At 50.6% G+C, this 21,371-nt stretch overlaps 1 protein-coding gene across 5 annotated transcripts in view; it reads left to right on the plus strand.

Annotated features, from left to right (window-relative positions):
* VIL1 (villin 1) overlaps positions 1 to 13,120 on the plus strand; it is a 124,640-nt gene extending 111,520 nt beyond the window's left edge. For all 5 annotated transcript variants that reach the window (XM_030209556.1, XM_030209558.1, XM_030209557.1 and 2 more), the window contains exons 19-20: positions 8,292 to 8,432; positions 12,387 to 13,120. In XM_030209556.1, coding sequence (XP_030065416.1) covers positions 8,292 to 8,432; positions 12,387 to 12,500 — 255 coding nt within the window. In that variant the 3' untranslated portion in view covers positions 12,501 to 13,120. The remainder of the gene's footprint in view (positions 1 to 8,291; positions 8,433 to 12,386) is intronic.
* Positions 13,121 to 21,371: the final 8,251 nt, after the last annotated feature.

Consider the following 21,371-nt stretch of genomic DNA (forward strand, 5'->3'; position numbering starts at 1 on the left):
CTTCCCTCTGCTTCCCACCCCTCCCAGTCCCATTCATCTCCTGCTCCTTCCCTCTGCTTCCCACCCCTCCCAGTCCCATTCATCTCCTGCTCCTTCCCTCTGCTTCCCCACCCCTCCCAGTCCCATCCATCTGTTGCTCCTTCCCTCTGCTTCCCACCCCTCCCAGTCCCATTCATCTCTTGCTCCTTCCCTCTGCTTCCCACCCCTCCCAGTCCCATTCATCTCCTGCTCCTTCCCTCTGCTTCCCACCCCTCCCAGTCCCATTCATCTCCTGCTCCTTCCCTCTGCTTCCCACCCCTCCCAGTCCCATCCCTCCCAGTCCCATCCATCTGTTGCTCCTTCCCTCTGCTTCCCACCCCTCCCAGTCCCATTCATCTCCTGCTCCTTCCCTCTGCTTCCCACCCCTCCCAGTCCCATCCATCTGTTGCTCCTTCCCTCTGCTTCCCACCCCTCCCAGTCCCATTCATCTCCTGCTCCTTCCCTCTGCTTCCCACCCCTCCCAGTCCCATTCATCTCCTGCTCCTTCCCTCTGCTTCCCACCCCTCCCAGTCCCATTCATCTCCTGCTCCTTCCCTCTGCTTCCCACCCCTCCCAGTCCCATTCATCTCCTGCTCCTTCCCTCTGCTTCCCACCCCTCCCAGTCCCATTCATCTCCTGCTCCTTCCCTCTGCTTCCCACCCCTCCCAGTCCCATCCCTCCCAGTCCCATCCATCTGTTGCTCCTTCCCTCTGCTTCCCACCCCTCCCAGTCCCATTCATCTCCTGCTCCTTCCCTCTGCTTCCCACCCCTCCCAGTCCCATCATCTCCTGCTCCTTCCCTCTGCTTCCCACCCCTCCGTCCCATCCATCTGTTGCTCCTTCCCTCTGCTTCCCACCCCTCCCAGTCCCATTCATCTCCTGCTCCTTCCCTCTGCTTCCCACCCCTCCCAGTCCCATTCATCTCCTGCTCCTTCCCTCTGCTTCCCACCCCTCCCAGTCCCATTCATCTCCTGCTCCTTCCCTCTGCTTCCCACCCCTCCCAGTCCCATCCATCTCTTGCTCCTTCCCTCTGCTTCCCACCCCTCCCAGTCCCATCCATCTCTTGCTCCTTCCCTCTGCTTCCCACCCCTCCCAGTCCCATCCATCTCCTGCTCCTTCCCTCTGCTTCCCACCCCTCCCAGTCCCATCCATCTCTTGCTCCTTCCCTCTGCTTCCCACCCCTCCCAGTCCCATTCATCTCCTGCTCCTTCCCTCTGCTTCCCACCCCTCACAGTCCCATTCATCTCCTGCTCCTTCCCTCTGCTTCCCACCCCTCCCAGTCCCATTCATCTCCTGCTCCTTCCCTCTGCTTCCCACCCCTCCCAGTCCCATCCCTCCCAGTCCCATCCATCTGTTGCTCCTTCCCTCTGCTTCCCACCCCTCCCAGTCCCATTCATCTCCTGCTCCTTCCCTCTGCTTCCCACCCCTCCCAGTCCCATTCATCTCCTGCTCCTTCCCTCTGCTTCCCACCCCTCCGTCCCATCCATCTGTTGCTCCTTCCCTCTGCTTCCCACCCCTCCCAGTCCCATTCATCTCCTGCTCCTTCCCTCTGCTTCCCACCCCTCCCAGTCCCATTCATCTCCTGCTCCTTCCCTCTGCTTCCCACCCCTCCCAGTCCCATCCATCTGTTGCTCCTTCCCTCTGCTTCCCACCCCTCCCAGTCCCATTCATCTCTTGCTCCTTCCCTCTGCTTCCCACCCCTCCCAGTCCCATTCATCTCCTGCTCCTTCCCTCTGCTTCCCACCCCTCCCAGTCCCATTCATCTCCTGCTCCTTCCCTCTGCTTCCCACCCCTCCCAGTCCCATCCCTCCCAGTCCCATCCATCTGTTGCTCCTTCCCTCTGCTTCCCACCCCTCCCAGTCCCATTCATCTCCTGCTCCTTCCCTCTGCTTCCCCCCCCCTCCCAGTCCCATCCATCTGTTGCTCCTTCCCTCTGCTTCCCACCCCTCCCAGTCCCATTCATCTCCTGCTCCTTCCCTCTGCTTCCCACCCCTCCCAGTCCCATTCATCTCCTGCTCCTTCCCTCTGCTTCCCACCCCTCCCAGTCCCATTCATCTCCTGCTCCTTCCCTCTGCTTCCCACCCCTCCCAGTCCCATTCATCTCCTGCTCCTTCCCTCTGCTTCCCACCCCTCCCAGTCCCATCCCTCCCAGTCCCATCCATCTGTTGCTCCTTCCCTCTGCTTCCCACCCCTCCCAGTCCCATTCATCTCCTGCTCCTTCCCTCTGCTTCCCACCCCTCCCAGTCCCATTCATCTCCTGCTCCTTCCCTCTGCTTCCCACCCCTCCGTCCCATCCATCTGTTGCTCCTTCCCTCTGCTTCCCACCCCTCCCAGTCCCATTCATCTCCTGCTCCTTCCCTCTGCTTCCCACCCCTCCCAGTCCCATTCATCTCCTGCTCCTTCCCTCTGCTTCCCACCCCTCCCAGTCCCATCCATCTGTTGCTCCTTCCCTCTGCTTCCCACCCCTCCCAGTCCCATTCATCTCCTGCTCCTTCCCTCTGCTTCCCACCCCTCCCAGTCCCATCCATCTCTTGCTCCTTCCCTCTGCTTCCCACCCCTCCCAGTCCCATTCATCTCCTGCTCCTTCCCTCTGCTTCCCACCCCTCCCAGTCCCATTCATCTCCTGCTCCTTCCCTCTGCTTCCCACCCCTCCCAGTCCCATCCCTCCCAGTCCCATCCATCTGTTGCTCCTTCCCTCTGCTTCCCACCCCTCCCAGTCCCATTCATCTCCTGCTCCTTCCCTCTGCTTCCCACCCCTCCCAGTCCCATCCATCTGTTGCTCCTTCCCTCTGCTTCCCACCCCTCCCAGTCCCATTCATCTCCTGCTCCTTCCCTCTGCTTCCCATCCCTCCCAGTCCCATCCATCTGTTGCTCCTTCCCTCTGCTTCCCACCCCACCCAGTCCCATCCATCTCCTGCTCCTTCCCTCTGCTTCCCACCCCTCCCAGTCCCATCCATCTCCTGCTCCTTCCCTCTGCTTCCCACCCCTCCCAGTCCCATTCATCTCCTGCTCCTTCCCTCTGCTTCCCACCCCTCCCAGTCCCATTCATCTCCTGCTCCTTCCCTCTGCTCCCCACCCCTCGCAGTCCCATCCATCTCTTGCTCCTTCCTTCTGCTCCCCACCCCTCGCAGTCCCATCCATCTCTTGCTCCTTCCCTCTGCTTCCCACCCCACCCAGTCCCATCCATCTCCTGCTCCTTCACTGGTCATTCTGATTTCCAGATCATTTAGAAATATGTTAAATAGCACTGGTCCCAGTACAGATCCCTGCAGTACTCCAGTATTCACCCTCCTCCACTGAGAAAATGGCCATTTAACCCTATGCTTTGGCCAGTTCTTGATCCACAAGAGAACCTTGCCTCCTATTGCCATGACTCTTTAATTTTCTCATGAGTCTCTCATGAGGGACTTTGTCAAAAGCTTTCTGAAAATCTAGAGTGGAGTGGAGGAGTGGCCTAGTGGTTAGGGTGGTGGACTTTGGTCCTGAGGAACTGAGTTCGATTCCCAGCCCAGGCAGCTCCTTGTGACTTTGGGCAAGTCACTTAACCCTCCATTGCCTGCTGCATTGAGCCTGCCATGACTGGGAAAAAGTGTGGGGTACAAATAAAAAAAAAAAAAAAAGTACAAAAGATAAGCCATGTTTATTCACACCTTCAAAGAAATGAAGCAAATTGATGAGGCAAGACTTCCCTTGGATGAACCCATGCCGACTCTGTCCCAGGGGCGTAGCCAGACACCCAATTTTGGGTGGGCCTGGGCCCAAGATGGGTGGGCAGAAGATCCAAACCCCATTCCACAGGTAATTTGGTCTCTCCTTCTCTCGTTTGCATGCCATATGGTCTGTCAAACATTCCCCTCTCCCGAAAACTTTTTAAATAGCAGATTTTCACCGGCAGCAAACAGCAACTAATATACACTGCTCATGTTGGCCCCACAGCCTTCCCACTGATGCAACTTCCTGTTTCTGCATAGGTGGGAATAAGGCTGTGGGGCTGGAGTGAACGGTATGTATCAGTCGCTGCAGGCGAAGATCTACTATTTACAAGGTATGCAGAAGGGACAGTTTTTAGCTGGTGGGACTTGGGAATCCCTGCCAGCCACATCATAGGTGTGCTGCTTCTGGGTGGGCCTGAGCCCAAAGTGGATGGGCCTGGGCCCACCCCTGGCTACACCACTGCTCTGTCCCATTAAACCATGTTTGTCTATGTGGTCTATAATTTTATTCTTTATAATAGTTTCCATTATTTTTCCTGGCACTGAAGTCAGGATCACCCCTGGAACCCTTTTTAAGAACAAGCATTACATTGGCCACCTTCCAATCCTCGGGTACTACGGATGATTTTAGCGACAGATTACAGATCACTAACAGATCAGCAATTTCATGTTTTGAGTGATTTCAGTACGCTAGGGTGCATGCCATCCAGATCAGGTGATACGCTTTAATTTGTTGATTTGATTCAGTAAGTCTTCCAGGTTCACCAAGTTTTCTTTCAGCTCATCTGCATCGTCACCCTTGAAACAATTTCTGGTATAGGTGTATCTTTCATATCTTCTTCCATAAAGAGCAAAGCACAGAAATTCATTCAGTCTCTCCGAGTGCCCCTTGTGTGTCTTCATGGTCTAACAGGCTTTCTGCTTCTGATGTTCCTGAAAAGGTTAACAACTGTGAGTTTTTGCCTCTGTGGCAAGTTTCTCGTCCTATTTTCTTATAGCCGTCTTTATCAATGCTTTGCATCTAACTTACCAGTACCTATATTGCTTCTTATTTTTTTCATTCTTTGAAGGATATTCTTTTAGCTCTATTAGCCTCTTTCACTTCACCTTTTAACCATGCTGGCTGTCATTTGCTCTTCTTTCCACCTTTGTTAAATATGTGGAACACATCTGATCTGGGCTTCCTCAATGGCATTTTTTATTTATTTATTTATTTGAAGTCAATATTAACAAATGATACATGTTTCAAACAAGGCAAACAAAGATCTGGTGACAATGCAGAGCAATACATATAACTTCAAATTTTATAGAACTTTTACTTTAGAAGTCAAATTTACCCCCCTCCCCTCCACCCGTACCCCCCTCGGACTGGCTTTATCACAACCCAGTTTGACATCGAATTTATGTATGAAGGAGAAAGGGGTCCCAAATCGAGTGCCACCTATTTGTACGGTTACTCCGCTCAGCTATGAGCCGTTCCATCTCACAGACATATCCCAATTTTCGAAGCCACCTAGTTAATGGCGGAATCGTAGTCTGTTTCCAACAAGCCGCTATAACTACTCGAGCTGCACAGGTGGCATAGCGCACTAAAGTCTGTTGAGTAGGTGTGAGGCCCGCTGCTTTTGTTGAAAACAGAAAAATAGTGGGGTTCCATGGAATCTGAGTTCCCAGCCATACCTGCAGTCTACTACGAACTGCTTTCCAATAAGCTCTGATTTTCCTACATTTCCACCAAATATGTCCCATGGATCCCTTCACGCCACATCCCCTCCAGCACTGCCCAGGCATGGTGGGATAAATTCGTTGTAAACGCTCTGGTGTCATGTACCACCTAAATAGGACTTTAATGGCATTTTCTTTGAACGGGACATGAGACGACACCCCGGCCGCCGCTCGTTCCATCCTCTCCCATACCGTATCCTCCAATTCAATCTCAATGGCATTTTTAAACAACATCCATGCCTGTTTTAAAGTCCTAACCTTTGCAGTCAAACCTTTTAGCTTCTTTTTAACCATTTTCCTCATTTTATCATAATCGCCCTTTTGAAAATGAAATGCTGCTACACTACATTTCCTTTCTAATTTCACTCCAGATTTTAGCTCAAAGTTGATCACTGTTTCCCAGCGGAGCCAACACCGTTATCTCTCATACTACGCCCTGTACTCCAGTAAGGACCAGATCTAACATAGCTGTCCCTCTTATCAGTTCTGTAGCTGTAATTTAATTTTCATATGTGCTGAAGAAAGTTCTCTTTGTGAATGTTCAGGTTCTCATTTTAGAACTTGCTTTTGTGGTGTATCTGGATTATTGAACAGACCGGTCACTGTAGTGGCAGGGGCCTCAAGTGGCACTCTTTATGGAGCTTTAAAACAATGGCATAAACTCTTGTCGACACTACGGATCAATTAAACTTTCATACCTTACGTGTCTAGCTCTTTGAAAATATTTGAAAATATAAACCAATCAAGGGCAAACAATTCATCTCATCTCAAAAGTATTTCACAGGTGTTCAATTGACCTCAGTGTTGGTCATTGCCACCTAAAAACTTTTTATGGCAATGTTCACAACATCCATCATCTTCATAGGTCAGCTTTTTTATATTTAAAGCTTTCTTCTATCTTATTTTATAAGCTTTTAAATTTTTCACTTATCTTTTTCTCCGTTTAACATCGGACCCAGGGGTTACAGTTGTCCGACATATGTTTCGCTCTAATCTGAGCTGCCTCAAGGACAGTCCCCTATAAAATAAAATAAAATACTTTGATTAATAAATATTGCTCGGAATCAATCTTATTTATTAGATACCAAGCAATGAAATCTTACCCCGAGCAATTTTAGCAGTGCCAGCTCTATCTATAGAGGATATTTGAGATCTGGAAGAAGAACGCGGCTGCCATCTTTATATGAAAGTTTTGGATAGAGCTGGCGCTGCTAAAATTGCTCGGGGTAAGATTTCATTGCTTGGTATCTAATAAATAAGATTGATTCCGAGCAATATTTATTAATCAAAGTATTTTATTTTATTTTATAGGGGACTGTCCTTGAGGCAGCTCAGATTAGAGCGAAACATATGTCGGACAACTGTAACCCCTGGGTCCGATGTTAAACGGAGAAAAAGATGTGAAAAATTTAAAAGCTTATAAAATAAGATAGAAGAAAGCTTTAAATATAAAAAAGCTGACCTATGAAGATGATGGATGTTGTGAACATTGCCATAAAAAGTTTTTAGGTGGCAATGACCATCACTGAGGTCAATTGAACTCTTTATGGAGCGGCATCTCCCCCCTTCCTTCCTCAATCTGCCGCCTAAGGCAGGGCTGAGATGGTGCCTCGGTGCCCCACACCCCAAGACCAACATCTCTCCACACTCTATCTCCCTCCCTCCTCCAGCCCAGTCTAGCATCTCCCCCTTCCTTCCTCAATCTGCCGCCTAAGGCAGGGCTGAGATGGTGCCTCGGTGCCCCACACCCCAAGACCAACATCTCTCCACACTCTATCTCCCTCCCTCCTCCAGCCCAGCCTAGCATCTCCCCCTTCCTTCCTCAATCTGCCGCCTAAGGCAGGGCTGAGATGGTGCCTCGGTGCCCCACACCCCAAGACCAACATCTCTCCACACTCTATCTCCCTCCCTCCTCCAGCCCAGCCTAGCATCTCCCCCTTCCTTCCTCAATCTGCCGCCTAAGGCAGGGCTGAGATGGTGCCTCGGTGCCCCACACCCCAAGACCAACATCTCTCCACACTCTATCTCCCTCCCTCCTCCAGCCCAGTCTAGCATCTCCCCCTTCCTTCCTCAATCTGCCGCCTAAGGCAGGGCTGAGATGGTGCCTCGGTGCCCCACACCCCAAGACCAACATCTCTCCACACTCTATCTCCCTCCCTCCTCCAGCCCAGCCTAGCATCTCCCCCTTCCTTCCTCAATCTGCCGCCTAAGGCAGGGCTGAGATGGTGCCTCGGTGCCCCACACCCCAAGACCAACATCTCTCCACACTCTATCTCCCTCCCTCCTCCAGCCCAGTCTAGCATCTCCCCCTTCCTTCCTCATTGCCCCTCCCCATGCCTATATTCTTCTTCTTCTTTTTTTTTTTTTAAATCAGCGGTGGCAGCGATTCCCATACATTGTCCTGCCACCGGCACAGGATTCTTCTCTGTACCATGGCCCCACCTCTATGATGTAACTTCCTGTTTCCTCAGAGGCGGGCCATGGTACAGAAACGAAGCAGGTGCCAGTGGTGGGGCAGCACACAGGAATCGCTACCACTGCTGACTTTTGAAAACAAGCAAAAAAATAAGGTGGGCTCGGGGAGGGGGGGGGTTGAGAAAGGAAGGGGGAAATGCTAGACTGCAGCTGGGGGTGGGGGAGGGAGAGGGGAGAGAGAGAGTGTGTGGGAAGGTGTTTGATCTCGGGGGGGGGGGGGGGCAGAACACCAGTGCGCCATCTCAACCCTGCCTTGGGCTGCCCCTGCTCAACTGGTCCCTCTAGAGGCTTGAAGGAGGAATGTAAATGATCTGTACTGCTTGCCAGGTTTAACTTCCATCTCTCTGTTTCTATTCTTTAGGAATTAAGCAATGTTCAAGTAGAAATGTTCACCAGTAAAACCAACTTCATTTCAAGCTCTACGAAAATCTACCCAGCAGAGCAACTGGTTAACAAGCAAGCGGAAGAATTACCCAAGGGAGTAGATCCTACCAGGAAAGAGGTGAGAGAACAGAATTGGAAGTGAAGGAGGGTATGAAATTACAAGGAAGGACAATGTTGGAGTGAGCTGGATTTCCTACTGGTGTTAAAACTCTAATTTGCCATGAAATGGACGATCCTCCCTATTCAGCAAACCGAAGGACAAGAGCTGTTTCTTTATTCCAAATGATTTCATAGGGATCATTACTAAGTACCTACAGGAATTTAGCTTCAAAATTCCTCTTCCGCCTTTCCTTCAAAAATACCCAGTTGGTGGTAAGTAGAGCCCGACTGAACTAAGATCTTCAATTTCTAGGAAAACCAAATATGTAACTGAAACTGGCCACTCAGTTTCAGTAAAAACCGAAACCATAAATGAACCCCCCCCCCCCCCGACCAAAAAGGTCCCCTTTCTGAGCTGAATCCCAGCAGTTGCCCACCTCTCTCTGCTCCACCACCCATGATTACTTCTCCCCCCCCCCCCCCCCAAATCTCACCTGTAGGCCCTGGGAGCAGGAACAAACCCCACCGATTCCTGGCTGTCGAGGCTACTGCAGGAGGTCCCAGCAGCCATTTTACAACTGGAATCAGCATTGAGACTCCAAGCTGGTTCCAATTGCAAAATGGTTGACCGGACCTCCTGTGGCAGTCATTGTGGTGGAGCAGTGGCATGAGGTAGGAAAGAGTGGGGTTCATTCCTGCCCCTGAAAACGCCATTAGAGCACCAGGACTACAGGTGGGATTGGGGGGGGGGGGGGTGAGTTTTGGATTTTAGCTGAAAATGCACAGGCATTTTTGGCTGAAACCTAAACCCTGATTTCGGTCCGGTTTCCGTGCCGAATTCGAAACTGAAATTTGGTCAGCCTCTGGTGGTAATGGGCATCTTGAAAAGGGAAGAGAGATGGAGAACCTCCCAGGCTGATGTGTTAGGAGCAGGAGACGACGTTGCTCTGGTATTCTAAGACTGTTCCTTCAAATTGTTCCTCTTCAGGATTGTTAGATTATAAAGACTTGTATACATTATGTCTTACTGTGTTATTACACTTACTATGGAGGATATGGAGTGACAATAATAGGACGGGGACAAGGTGTACGGGATATAGGATGAGTAATGATAAGAGGGGGCAGGGTGATGGTTAGTACTGGGGTGTAAGGGGCACGGGGTGAGTAATGACAGGTGGGGCAGGGTAATGGTTAGTACTGGGGTGTAAGGGACACGGGGTGAGTAATGACAGGAGGGGGCAGGGTGATGGCTAGTACTGGGGTGTAAGGGGTACGGGGTGAGTAATGACAGGAGGGGGCAGGGTGATGGTTAGTACTGGGGTGTAAGGGGCACGGGGTGAGTAATGACAGGTGGGGCAGGGTAATGGTTAGTACTGGGGTGTAAGGGACACGGGGTGAGTAATGACAGGAGGGGGCAGGGTGATGGTTAGTACTGGGGTGTAAGGGGCACGGGGTGAGTAATGACAGGTGGGGGCAGGGTAATGGTTAGTACTGGGGTGTAAGGGACATGGGGTGAGTAATGACAGGAGGGGGGCAGGGTGATGGTTAGTACTGGGGTGTAAGGGGCATGGGGTGAGTAATGACAGGTGGGGGCAGGGTAATGGTTAGTACTGGGGTGTAAGGGACATGGGGTGAGTAATGACAGGAGGGGGCAGGGTGATGATTAGTACTGGGGTGTAAGGGGCACGGGGTGAGTAATGACAGGTGGGGCAGGGTGATGGTTAGTACTGGGGTGTAAGGGGCACGGGGTGAGTAATGACAGGAGGGGGCAGGGTGATGGTTAGTACTGGGGTGTAAGGGGCACGGGGTGAGTAATGACAGGTGGGGCAGGGTAATGGTTAGTACTGGGGTGTAAGGGACACGGGGTGAGTAATGACAGGAGGGGGCAGGGTGATGGTTAGTACTGGGGTGTAAGGGGCACGGGGTGAGTAATGACAGGTGGGGGCAGGGTGATGTTTAGTACTGGGGTGTAAGGGGCACGGGGTGAGTAATGACAGGTGGGGGCAGGGTAATGGTTAGTACTGGGGTGTAAGGGACACGGGGTGAGTAATGACTGGAGGGGGCAGGGTAATGGTTAGTACTGGGGTGTAAGGGGCACGGGGTGAGTAATGACTGGAGGGGGCAGGGTGATGGTTAGTACTGGGGTGTAAGGGGCACGGGGTGAGTAATGACAGGTGGGGGCAGGGTAATGGTTAGTACTGGGGTGTAAGGGACACGGGGTGAGTAATGACTGGAGGGGGCAGGGTGATGGTTAGTACTGGGGTGTAAGGGGCACGGGGTGAGTAATGACAGGTGGGGGCAGGGTGATGGTTAGTACTGGGGTGTAGAGGACATGGGGTGAGTAATGACTGGAGGGGGCAGGGTGATGGTTAGTACTGGGGTGTAGAGGACACGGGGTGAGTAATGACAGGAGGGGGCAGGGTGATGGTTAGTACTGGGGTATAAGGGACGGGGTGAGTAATGACAGGAGGGGGCAGGGTGATGGTTAGTACTGGGGGTGTAGAGGACACAGGGTAATGACAGGAGGGGGCAGGGTGATGGTTAGTACTGGGGGTGTAGAGGACACGGGGTGAGTAATGACTGGAGGGGGCAGGGTGATGGTTAGTACTGGGGTGTAAGGGGCATGGGGTGAGTAATGACAGGTGGGGGCAGGGTAATGGTTAGTACTGGGGTGTAAGGGACACGGGGTGAGTAATGACAGGAGGGGGCAGGGTGATGATTAGTACTGGGGTGTAAGGGGCACGGGGTGAGTAATGACAGGTGGGGGCAGGGTGATGGTTAGTACTGGGGTGTAAGGGGCACGGGGTGAGTAATGACAGGAGGGGGCAGGGTGATGGTTAGTACTGGGGTGTAAGGGGCACGGGGTGAGTAATGACAGGTGGGGCAGGGTAATGGTTAGTACTGGGGTGTAAGGGACACGGGGTGAGTAAAGACAGGAGGGGGCAGGGTGATGGTTAGTACTGGGGTGTAAGGGGCACGGGGTGAGTAATGACAGGTGGGGGCAGGGTGATGTTTAGTACTGGGGTGTAAGGGGCACGGGGTGAGTAATGACTGGAGGGGGCAGGGTAATGGTTAGTACTGGGGTGTAAGGGGCACGGGGTGAGTAATGACTGGAGGGGGCAGGGTGATGGTTAGTACTGGGGTGTAAGGGGCACGGGGTGAGTAATGACAGGTGGGGGCAGGGTAATGGTTAGTACTGGGGTGTAAGGGACACGGGGTGAGTAATGACTGGAGGGGGCAGGGTGATGGTTAGTACTGGGGTGTAGAGGACACGGGGTGAGTAATGACAGGAGGGGGCAGGGTGATGGTTAGTACTGGGGTATAAGGGACGGGGTGAGTAATGACAGGAGGGGGCAGGGTGATGGTTAGTACTGGGGGTGTAGAGGACACAGGGTAATGACAGGAGGGGGCAGGGTGATGGTTAGTACTGGGGTGTAGAGGACACGGGGTGAGTAATGACTGGAGGGGGCAGGGTGATGGTTAGTACTGGGGTGTAAGGGGCACGGGGTGAGTAATGACAGGTGGGGGCAGGGTGATGGTTAGTACTGGGGTGTAGAGGACATGGGGTGAGTAATGACTGGAGGGGGCAGGGTGATGGTTAGTACTGGGGTGTAGAGGACACGGGGTGAGTAATGACAGGAGGGGCAGGGTGATGGTTAGTACTGGGGTATAAGGGACACGGGGTGAGTAATGACAGGAGGGGGCAGGGTGATGGTTAGTACTGGGGTATAAGGGACGGGGTGAGTAATGACAGGAGGGGGCAGGGTGATGGTTAGTACTGGGGGTGTAGAGGACACAGGGTAATGACAGGAGGGGGCAGGGTGATGGTTAGTACTGGGGGTGTAGAGGACACGGGGTGAGTAATGACTGGAGGGGGCAGGGTGATGGTTAGTACTGGGGTGTAAGGGACACGGGGTAAGTAATGATGGGTTTTGCTATAGCTTACTGCATTCTCTTCCTGCCTTCTCTCCAGGACTACCTGTCCAGTGATGACTTTATGGCCATCTTTGGGATGTCGCACTCCACCTTCGATACTTTGCCCGCCTGGAAACAGCAGAATTTCAAGAAATCAAAGGGTCTCTTCTGAGGTCTGAGAAAACTCAGTCCACTTGCTCAAAGCAGTTCATGCGTCTATTTTGTTATTTTTATTAGTCATAACGGAAGCTGTATATGAAATAAAACAAAAAATGGTACCTGCGAGAGTTTTCCAGTCTCTCATCCCCAGCTTGAAGTACGGAACAAACTTGCAAAAGCACAGTGAGGACCAACACTGAATTGGGTTTTTTTTCTGCAATCTTTTTATTTGGCTGAAAGAGGGAATTGAGTACTCCTGCTGCATCAACAATGATGATCCAAATGCACCTCAGTCCTGCCTTCAGCTCCCTTTGACCCACATCCTTACAGCTCTGCCAATGGCCTACAGCACTCTCTGTTAGTCCAGTACGCAACATCCTCCACAGCTCTACTGGTTCACCTCATTCCTGCCTGCAGCAGCCCCTGCTATTCCAGCACTGAGAAACTCCTCCCCCCTCCCACACACACAACACATGTCATAGCACCTCATTCCTGCCCTGCAGCAGCATTTGCTATTCCACAGAAAAGTGGTGTATCAAGAATCTAATAAAAAATACTGAACATCCTCCAGAGCTCTACCGGTGCACCTCATTCCTGCTGTGCAGCAACACCTGCTATTCCAGCACCAAGAGACTCCTGTCATCACTCCCCCCCCCCCCCACCACGTCTCTCTACAAATGTACCTCATTCCTGCCTGGGGGACACCCCACCACTTCTTAATCCGTCCTCTCCTGGTTCTCCTCGTATCTTTCCCAACGCACCTTCAGATTATTTTCTAATGGCTCTTCTTCCACCCCCGTCCCACTCTCTGTTGGGGTTCCTCAAGGATCTGTCCTTGGACCGCTTCTTTTCTCGATATACACCTCTTCCCTGGGCTCGCTGATCTCATCACATGGTTTCCAGTACCATCTCTATGCCGATGACACCCAGCTCTACCTCTCCACTCCCGACATCACAGTCGAAACCCAGGCCAAAGTTTCGACCTGCCTTTCCGACATCGCTGCCTGGATGTCCAACCGGCATCTGAAACTGAACATGGCAAAGACTGAGCTCCTTGTCTTTCCACCCAAACCCTCCTCTCCTCTTCCCCCACTCTCCGTCTCTGTTGACAACGCCCTCATCCTCCCCGTCTCTTCAGCCCCCAATCTCGGAGTCATTTTCGACTCCTCCCTCTCCTTCTCTGCCCATATCCAGCAGACAGCTAAGATCTGTCGCTTCTTCCTCTATAATATTAGCAAAATCCGCCCATTCCTCTCTGTACAGTCCACCCGAACCCTCGTCCACTCACTCGTTACCTCTCGTCTTGACTATTGCAACCTTCTCCTCGCTGGTCTCCCGCTTAGCCACCTATCCCCCCTTCAATCTGTCCAAAATTCTGCCACACGTCTTATCTACCGCATGAACCGATACTCTCATATCACCCCTCTCCTCAAGTCGCTTCACTGGCTCCCGATCCGCTACCGTATACAGTTCAAGCTTCTCCTATTGACCTTCAAATGCACTCAATCTGCAGCCCCCCATTACCTCTCTACCCTCCTCTCCCCGTATGTTCCCACCCGTAACCTCCGCTCTCAGAACAAATCACTCCTATCTGTACCCTTCTCCACCACCGCTAACTCCAGTCTCTGCCCCTTCTGCCTCGCATCACCTTATGCCTGGAACAGACTTCCCGAGCCCATACGCCATGCGCCCTCCCTGCCCATTTTCAAGTCCTTACTCAAAGCCCATCTCTTCTCCCTTGCTTTTGGCGCCTAACCACCTTCCCCATTCATGATACCTATACTGACTACATAGTTTTTACCTTTAGATTGTAAGCTCTCTTGAGCAGGGACTGTCCTTCCCCATGTTTTAACTTGTACAGCGCTGCGTAACCCTTGTAGCGCTATAGAAATGCTAAGTAGTAGTAGTAGTAGTTAATCCTATGACAAATCAGTATTCAATTTAGTCAGCTATTTCCAACAGAAACAAAGTTTGTGGCCTAACACTGAAGCATGGGCGTCAGTTTTTCATTTGCATCGTAGAAACCTATTTGGAACAATTCATCCAATTAACAGCGTAAACCTAGTTGCCTTTTAAAAGTAACAGTGTAAATAGTTTATATAATCTCTGAGCTCTCAGTCCACTGAACTATCTGAAGTAAAAAAAAAAACAAAAAAAAAAAAACACCGTTAACGCAATGCCAAACATAGGAGCCTAGGCTCAAAGCAGGGGCGTAGCTACGTGGGGCCGTGGGGGCATGGACCCCCATAGATTTTGCCCTGGCCCTCCCCGCTGCCAACCACTTTGACCCCCCCCCTCCTGCTGCTAACCCGCCGCTGTCCCCAACCCCTGCCAGTCAAAGTCCTCTTCTACGGCGCGGCTGCGTTGCTGATCTGTAAGGGCAGGCTTCTGTTTCTCTGAGTCTGACGTTTGACTCACAGAAACAGAAGCCTGCCCTTGCAGATCAGCAACGCAGCCGCGCCGGAGGACGGTGGCGGCGGGGGAGGGTTGGCGGCGGTGGGAAGAGGGGGTCGAAAGGGTTGGCGCTGGGGGGGTCAAAGGTGGTGGCGGGAGGTAAAAAATGGCGGGGGGCTTGGCTGCGGCAGGGAGGGTGGGGCTAAAATGTGCCCCCTCACCTCGGGCTCTGGACCCCCTCCATCCGAAGCCTGGCTCAAAGGTACTTACTCTACCATGAAATTAGCACAAAAACATTGCCACGGCATGCTCAGACTAATCAGCACGCAAATCACAGCAGTAATCGGTGGCTCAGTGCTAAATGTCAACTTTCCTATAAATGTCTGAGTGATGAGCGTCTCAAGCACTAACCACTAACAGCCCCCCCTTACTCCAACCCCCAACCATATCCCTAGTGTCTAGCAGCATCCACCCCACTCCCACCTGACCAACTCTCCCTTCTGACACCCCCCCCCCCAAAAAAAGATGCCCTATTGGTCAAGAAGTCCCCTCTCTCTCTCCTACACAACTTCTCCGGGCACCCGTCATCTGCAAAATGGGCAGCCTCTTTAGGGGACCTGAAAAGGGAGGGGGGCGGGGACAATTGAACTAGACGTTATGTGGGTGCGACCACTGCTATTTGGTTGCTGGGACCAGTTAAGGAGCAGAAGTCCCAAAAAGTGACTTTTAACATTTTCAAAACCAAACTAGACCCCAAGGAGGTTAAGTACAATTATCCCCGCTATCCCTCATGTCAAACGCTGGCGAAATCTTTGCATGGCTTGGAACTAGTATAAGAGCCAATGGGGACATTTATTTTAATGTAATTGTTTTATTCCCACCTTAAAATGAAAACATCATGTATTTTGAAGAGTCCCCAAACTATGCCTGTGCTTCCTGAAGTCTCTGTCTCCAGGGTCAGGTGCTTCTGAAGTGACCTCCTTGGCGAATGGGGAGCAGAAGGACATTAGCAAGTCCAAACTTAAAGCCCACCTCTTTACCACGGCTTTTGACTCCTAACCACTGCTCACTTGCCCTGTCCTTTTATCCTCACCTCTTTACTCCCTTACCCTTAATTGTTCTGTCTGTCTGTCCTATCTAGATTGTAAGCTCTTTGAGCAGGGACTGTCTTTTGTGTATGGTGTACAGCGCTGCGTATGCCTTGTAGCGCTATAGAAATAAGTAGTAGTAGTAGGATGCAATGCAAGTCTGATCCCCCCCCCCCCCCCCCCCACACACACACACACTTTATCTCCTTCAGTATGATAGAGAAACCCTTGACCTCTAGTCGGCAGGAAGAATTTTATAACACTTTAAGCTGCCAATTAGCGTTTCAGCTATCAGCTCTCCATTTTTTTAAATCATAGTTGATAAACTGAAGAAACCACTCTTTAATGTTAAATGTATTTTTCTTGTTGGTTCATATCGGTGTAATCCCCTGAACTAACAGTGTTGAGGGAAATAACAACAATAAAACTGAATCGATTCCCCACGAGATTACTAGACAGAGAATCAGGGCTTTTTTTGAGGGGGTACTCGGGGGTACTGAGTACTGGCACCTTTTCCACTGTCTGCTACAATTGACCCATGGACCCCAAGTTTAATGAAAGAGTTCAGGCTCTACACACCAATTCTGCCTTGTCATAGATTCTGTGACTGGTTGCAGGGGGCCTGGCTATTGTGGGGTGGGTCCCTCCATGATCACCCCACCCCTGAAGGGTGGCCTGGAATTTGAGTACCAGCACCTTTTTTGCTAGAAAAAAAAACATACTGTTCTTTAGGATTCCAGAATCTTGCTATTCTTTGGAATGTTCTATATGGAATGTTGCTACTCTTTGAAATTCTGCATGGAATCTTGTCACTCTTTAGCAGGGCTTTTTTGAGGGGGTACTTGGGGGTACTGAGTACCGGCACCTGTTCCATTGTCTGCTAAAATTGACCCATGGACCCCAAGTTTTAATGAAAGAACTCAGGCTCTACACACCAATTCTGCCTTGTCATAGATTCAGTGACTGGTTGCAGGAGGCCTGGCTATTGTGGGTGGGTTTGTCAGTGATCACCCCCCACCTTTTAAGGGTGGCCTGGCATTTGAGTACCGGCACCTTTTTTGCTAGAAAAGAGGCACTGCAGAGAATTGACTCTTCTGAATAGGAGGGGGGGGGGGGGGGGGAGAGGAGCTATGGGGAGTTTATAGTAATGTTGTGGGGAGTTTATGGTAATGTTGTGGGGTGTAGTGTTGGCAATGGTTATGAGTATATGATTGAAAGGGGATGTCAAATGGGGGGGGGGGGGTGTAGCTGGAATGTAATCAAAACTGCTGCATTGCTCAGCATGTGGTCTTTGGTTGCCTGTACCCCCCACCAGGACCCGTTGAAAGAAAGGGGGTAGCTGGTCTGGTTTTACAATCGGGCTGGAAGAACAATGGGGAGTCCCTGCTACCAAAGCACCAATTGAACTAAAAGCTCCAGGAGCCGGATAAGGAGAGCCTCCCCCCCCCCCCCCCCCCCCGGGCATCAGAACAGGAGAAGGCCTATTTGGGTTCAGATGCAAAAGAGAGGTGATGCGCCCTGAAACCAGTAAGAGAGGACACACAGGGTGGTCTGGCAGCTGGGGAAAAGCCCAGCGGGACACTTGTTTGGGGAGCACCCAGACAAGCCAAAACCCCTTAATGTTCTCTGCCAGATGGGATGGGGAAAAAAATTGAATATTGAAATTTTTGTGTTATTAAACACTGGAGGGTTTTCAGGACTAATGACGAAAACAGAGCAGGCCATTAGTCCAAGTCTGACTTTAGGCGCGACCTAAGCCACTGAAGTCCTTTTCCTCCTGTTAATTCTTACAGCAAATGGATTGTTACTTGCTAAGTCGACTTAGGAAGTACAGCCATAATGGATAGATGGGTAAAAGAGGGAAATGGACCGAATGGACAGTTGTCAGTAGTTCAGTAAAAGCTGTTGGTTGCTATTTGCAGTTTACAGTAAAATCAATTAGAAAAACCCCATCCATGGAGTGAGAGTGGAATTCTTGGACTCTGGGATTGTAAAGTGATAATACCTGAAGAGTGGCTCAAAACCCCACGGCCTACCTGGATTTAGCCCAGCCCTGGCCCAGCTCGACATCTGACCTCTGTTTTGTATATCCTGGTCCTGGATGACCGACCTGAGGAGCATAAGCCGGTGCCTGAGAACTGAGCAAGTGAGACCAGGGTTACATCAAAATTGAAATTGTCAGCATCTGTTCTTCCTGAGTTGTGGTCTGTCCCCACAGTTGTAAACATGTGCATTTATTGGATCTGTATTTCAAACTAGTATTAACTTCCTAGTATGACTTATAATCTCCTTTTTAATAGGTTACCCTTTGCATGTGACTAGGGTTACCAAATTTTGTCTCCCAAAAAGGAGGACACATGCCCTGACCCCTTTGACGCTCCACCCCCTTTCACACCCCACCCCTGCCACACCCCACCCCCTTTCACACCCTCACTCCGCCCCCTGTCACATTTTCCACTCCCCCCTGTCACACACCCCGTCACTCCCCCCTTCCCTTATCTTACTACTGCCCTGGTGGTCTAGTGACCTCTTTGGGGCAGGAAAGAGCCCCCTCTTTCCTGCCCGGACCACTGCCCTGCATGCATCCTTCCTGTTCGTGATCTCGGCGCCGATTCAAAATGGCTGCCGAGAGTTGAAGTCTCGCAAGGTCACTGAATCGGTGCCAAGATCACGAACAGGAAGGATGCATGCAGGGCAGTGGTCCGGGCAGGAAAGAGGGGGCTCTTTCCTGCCCCGAAGGCGGAAGAGGTCACTAGACCACCAGGGCAGTAGTAAGTAAGGGGAGGGGAGGCTAGCAATCTGCCCGTTTGTCTGGATTTCTGGACAAATGGGCAGGCTGGCAGGCGGGCCGTCCTATAGGATGGCCCGCCCACCAGCCTGCCCGTTTGTCCAGAAATCCAGACAAATGGGCAGATTGGCAAAACCCGCCCGGACATGTCCTCAAAAAGAGGACATGTCCAGGTAAATCTGGATATATGGTAACCCTACATGTGGCCCATTTCTCCAGTCTCTGAGACACCTGCCAGATTCATGCTTCATCCTGCCAAGCACATGTCTGACCCCATTAATCATGTTCTCAGCCTCCTATTACGAGTATTCTCGGCACCTTCCCTGGAGAGGCAGAATTCTTCACCTTGGGTTCAAGTGTAAACTGTCCTCAGCTCTCTGTCCCTCTCTCTCACATTCTCAGAGACCAGGACCCTTTTTCCAAGGCCTTATTATCCTTCCTACACTGAACGCTGCATCTATTCAGTGAACAGACACACAGGTCTTCCTTTAGAGGTTGGCTTGGTTTAGCTGCCTGTTTAAATACTGCATGGATATGATTTGTGAGATCAGCAGGGTTCCAGAGGCATGGTTATCATTTACCCTCATAACTCTGACAGTCAGCATTGTCAAGGTAAGGTCATCTGGTTAGCCCAGGCTGTTCAAACAGTTGTCCTGGATTCCTTATCAGGGGAGTGTATTTGATGACCAAACATAACTGGCTAAAATCAGCTGCAATCCAGTTAAAATTAACCAGATAAAGTTGGCTATTGAGCCACTGAAGGGGCTGACAATAGGAGAGACAACCAGTGCAATTGCCATGAGACCCCATACTACAGGGGGTCAGAAGCATGGCCTGAAGGGGGCAGCCTATGGGGCCCAACACCTGCCCTGGTGGATGAATAGCAGCCAGAGACCATGAGCCTGTTCTGTTTGCTTTTCTTTGCGCTTAGGCTCAACCTCACCAGTGATACCATTGTAGTGAGTCTCAAAGTGCAGACCACCTATTGGGTTATGATCTCCTGGGAATGTTAAACCTCTGGAAGCAGGACATGCAACAATCTTTTTCTGAACCTCATTACCACTGCTGCGATTCTCTTTCTTGCTATCTATATGCAAAGGACTCTGGGACTTGTAGTTCGTTACTTTTACGAGTCTTATATTTTGCAAATTTCTACTCCGTTCACTGTGGATTACAAAACAGGAGGACTGAACCAACAATATAAATAATCTAATAGCCTCATTCTAAAAAAAACTACTTTGCTGATCGTTCCAACCACAAACACTTTTGAAATAAAACAGTTTTTAGAATCCTTCTAAACCTTAAGGGGTCCTTTTACTAAGGTGCGCTGAAAAATGGGCTGCGATAGGGTAGGCGCATTTTGGGTACACGCAGAAATGGACGTGCGGCAAAATAAAAATTGGCGCGCGGCCATTTTGGTTAGGAGACCTTACCGCCACCCGTTGACTTAGCGGTAAGGTCTCATGCGGTAACCGTGCGGTAATCTTCTATGCATGTAGAATGATGATTACTGCCTGGTTTCCGCCACGCGTGGGAAAATAAAAATTATTTTCCAGTGCATGTAGCAGACGCATGTAAAAAACAAAATTACCGCCCAGGCCACGCAGTAGCTCCAAATTGATGCGCATAGGACGTGCGTACGTGCCTGCAAGGCTTAGGGGCCCTAAATAATTCCTGTTAGCGTGATAAAGGTAAAGAGTTCCACATAGTAACAACTTGATAAGACAGGGAAGATTACTACTACTTATCACTTCTATTGCGCTACAAGGCCTACGCAGTGCTGTACATCATACATGAAAAGACAGTCCCTGCTCAAAGAGCTCACAATCTAAATATGGAATGTTGCTACTGGAATAGCAACACTCCATGTAGAATCTCAAATAGTAGCAACAGAATCTCCAATAGTAGCAACATTCCATGTAGAATCTCAAATAGTAGCAACAGAATCTCCAATAGTAGCAACACTCCATGCAGAATCTCAAATAGTAGCAACAGAATCTCCAATAGTAGCAACATTCCATGTAGAATCTCAAGTAATAGTAACAACATCCCATGTTCCACTGCACTAACCACTAGGCTACTCCTCCACTAGCAACATTCCATCTAGAAGCCTGCCCTTGCAGATCAGCAACGCAGCCACGCAGGCTTCTGTTTCACAGAAACAGAAGCCTGTGTGGCCGCGTTGCTGATCTGCAGGGGCAGGCTTCTACATTACTACTACTACTTAACACTTCTATAGCGCTACAGGGCATACACAGCGCTGTACACCATACACAAAGACAGTCCCTGCTCAAAGAGCTCACAATCTAAATAAGACAGGTAACAGACGGAACAACTAAGAGGCAGGGGAATTAAAGAGGAGGGGATAAAAAGTACAGGCAAGTGAGCAGTGGTTAGGAGTCACAAGCAGATGTCGGCAATCTTATAGATGCAATTTTTCTTACTGAAGGTTAGCATAGTAATGATAAATCACGCGTGCCAAAGAAATTGCAAATGCTAGAGGAAGTATTAAATCAGTCATCTATGGTGGCATTTCTCCATATAGTATTTTAAAGGTAATTTTGCACAGCTTGACCTGAACTCTGGCTTCTATTAAAAGCCAGTGTAATTCAAG

This window comes from Microcaecilia unicolor, chromosome 7, assembly GCF_901765095.1.
Source record: "Microcaecilia unicolor chromosome 7, aMicUni1.1, whole genome shotgun sequence".
NCBI lineage: Eukaryota > Metazoa > Chordata > Amphibia > Gymnophiona > Siphonopidae > Microcaecilia > Microcaecilia unicolor.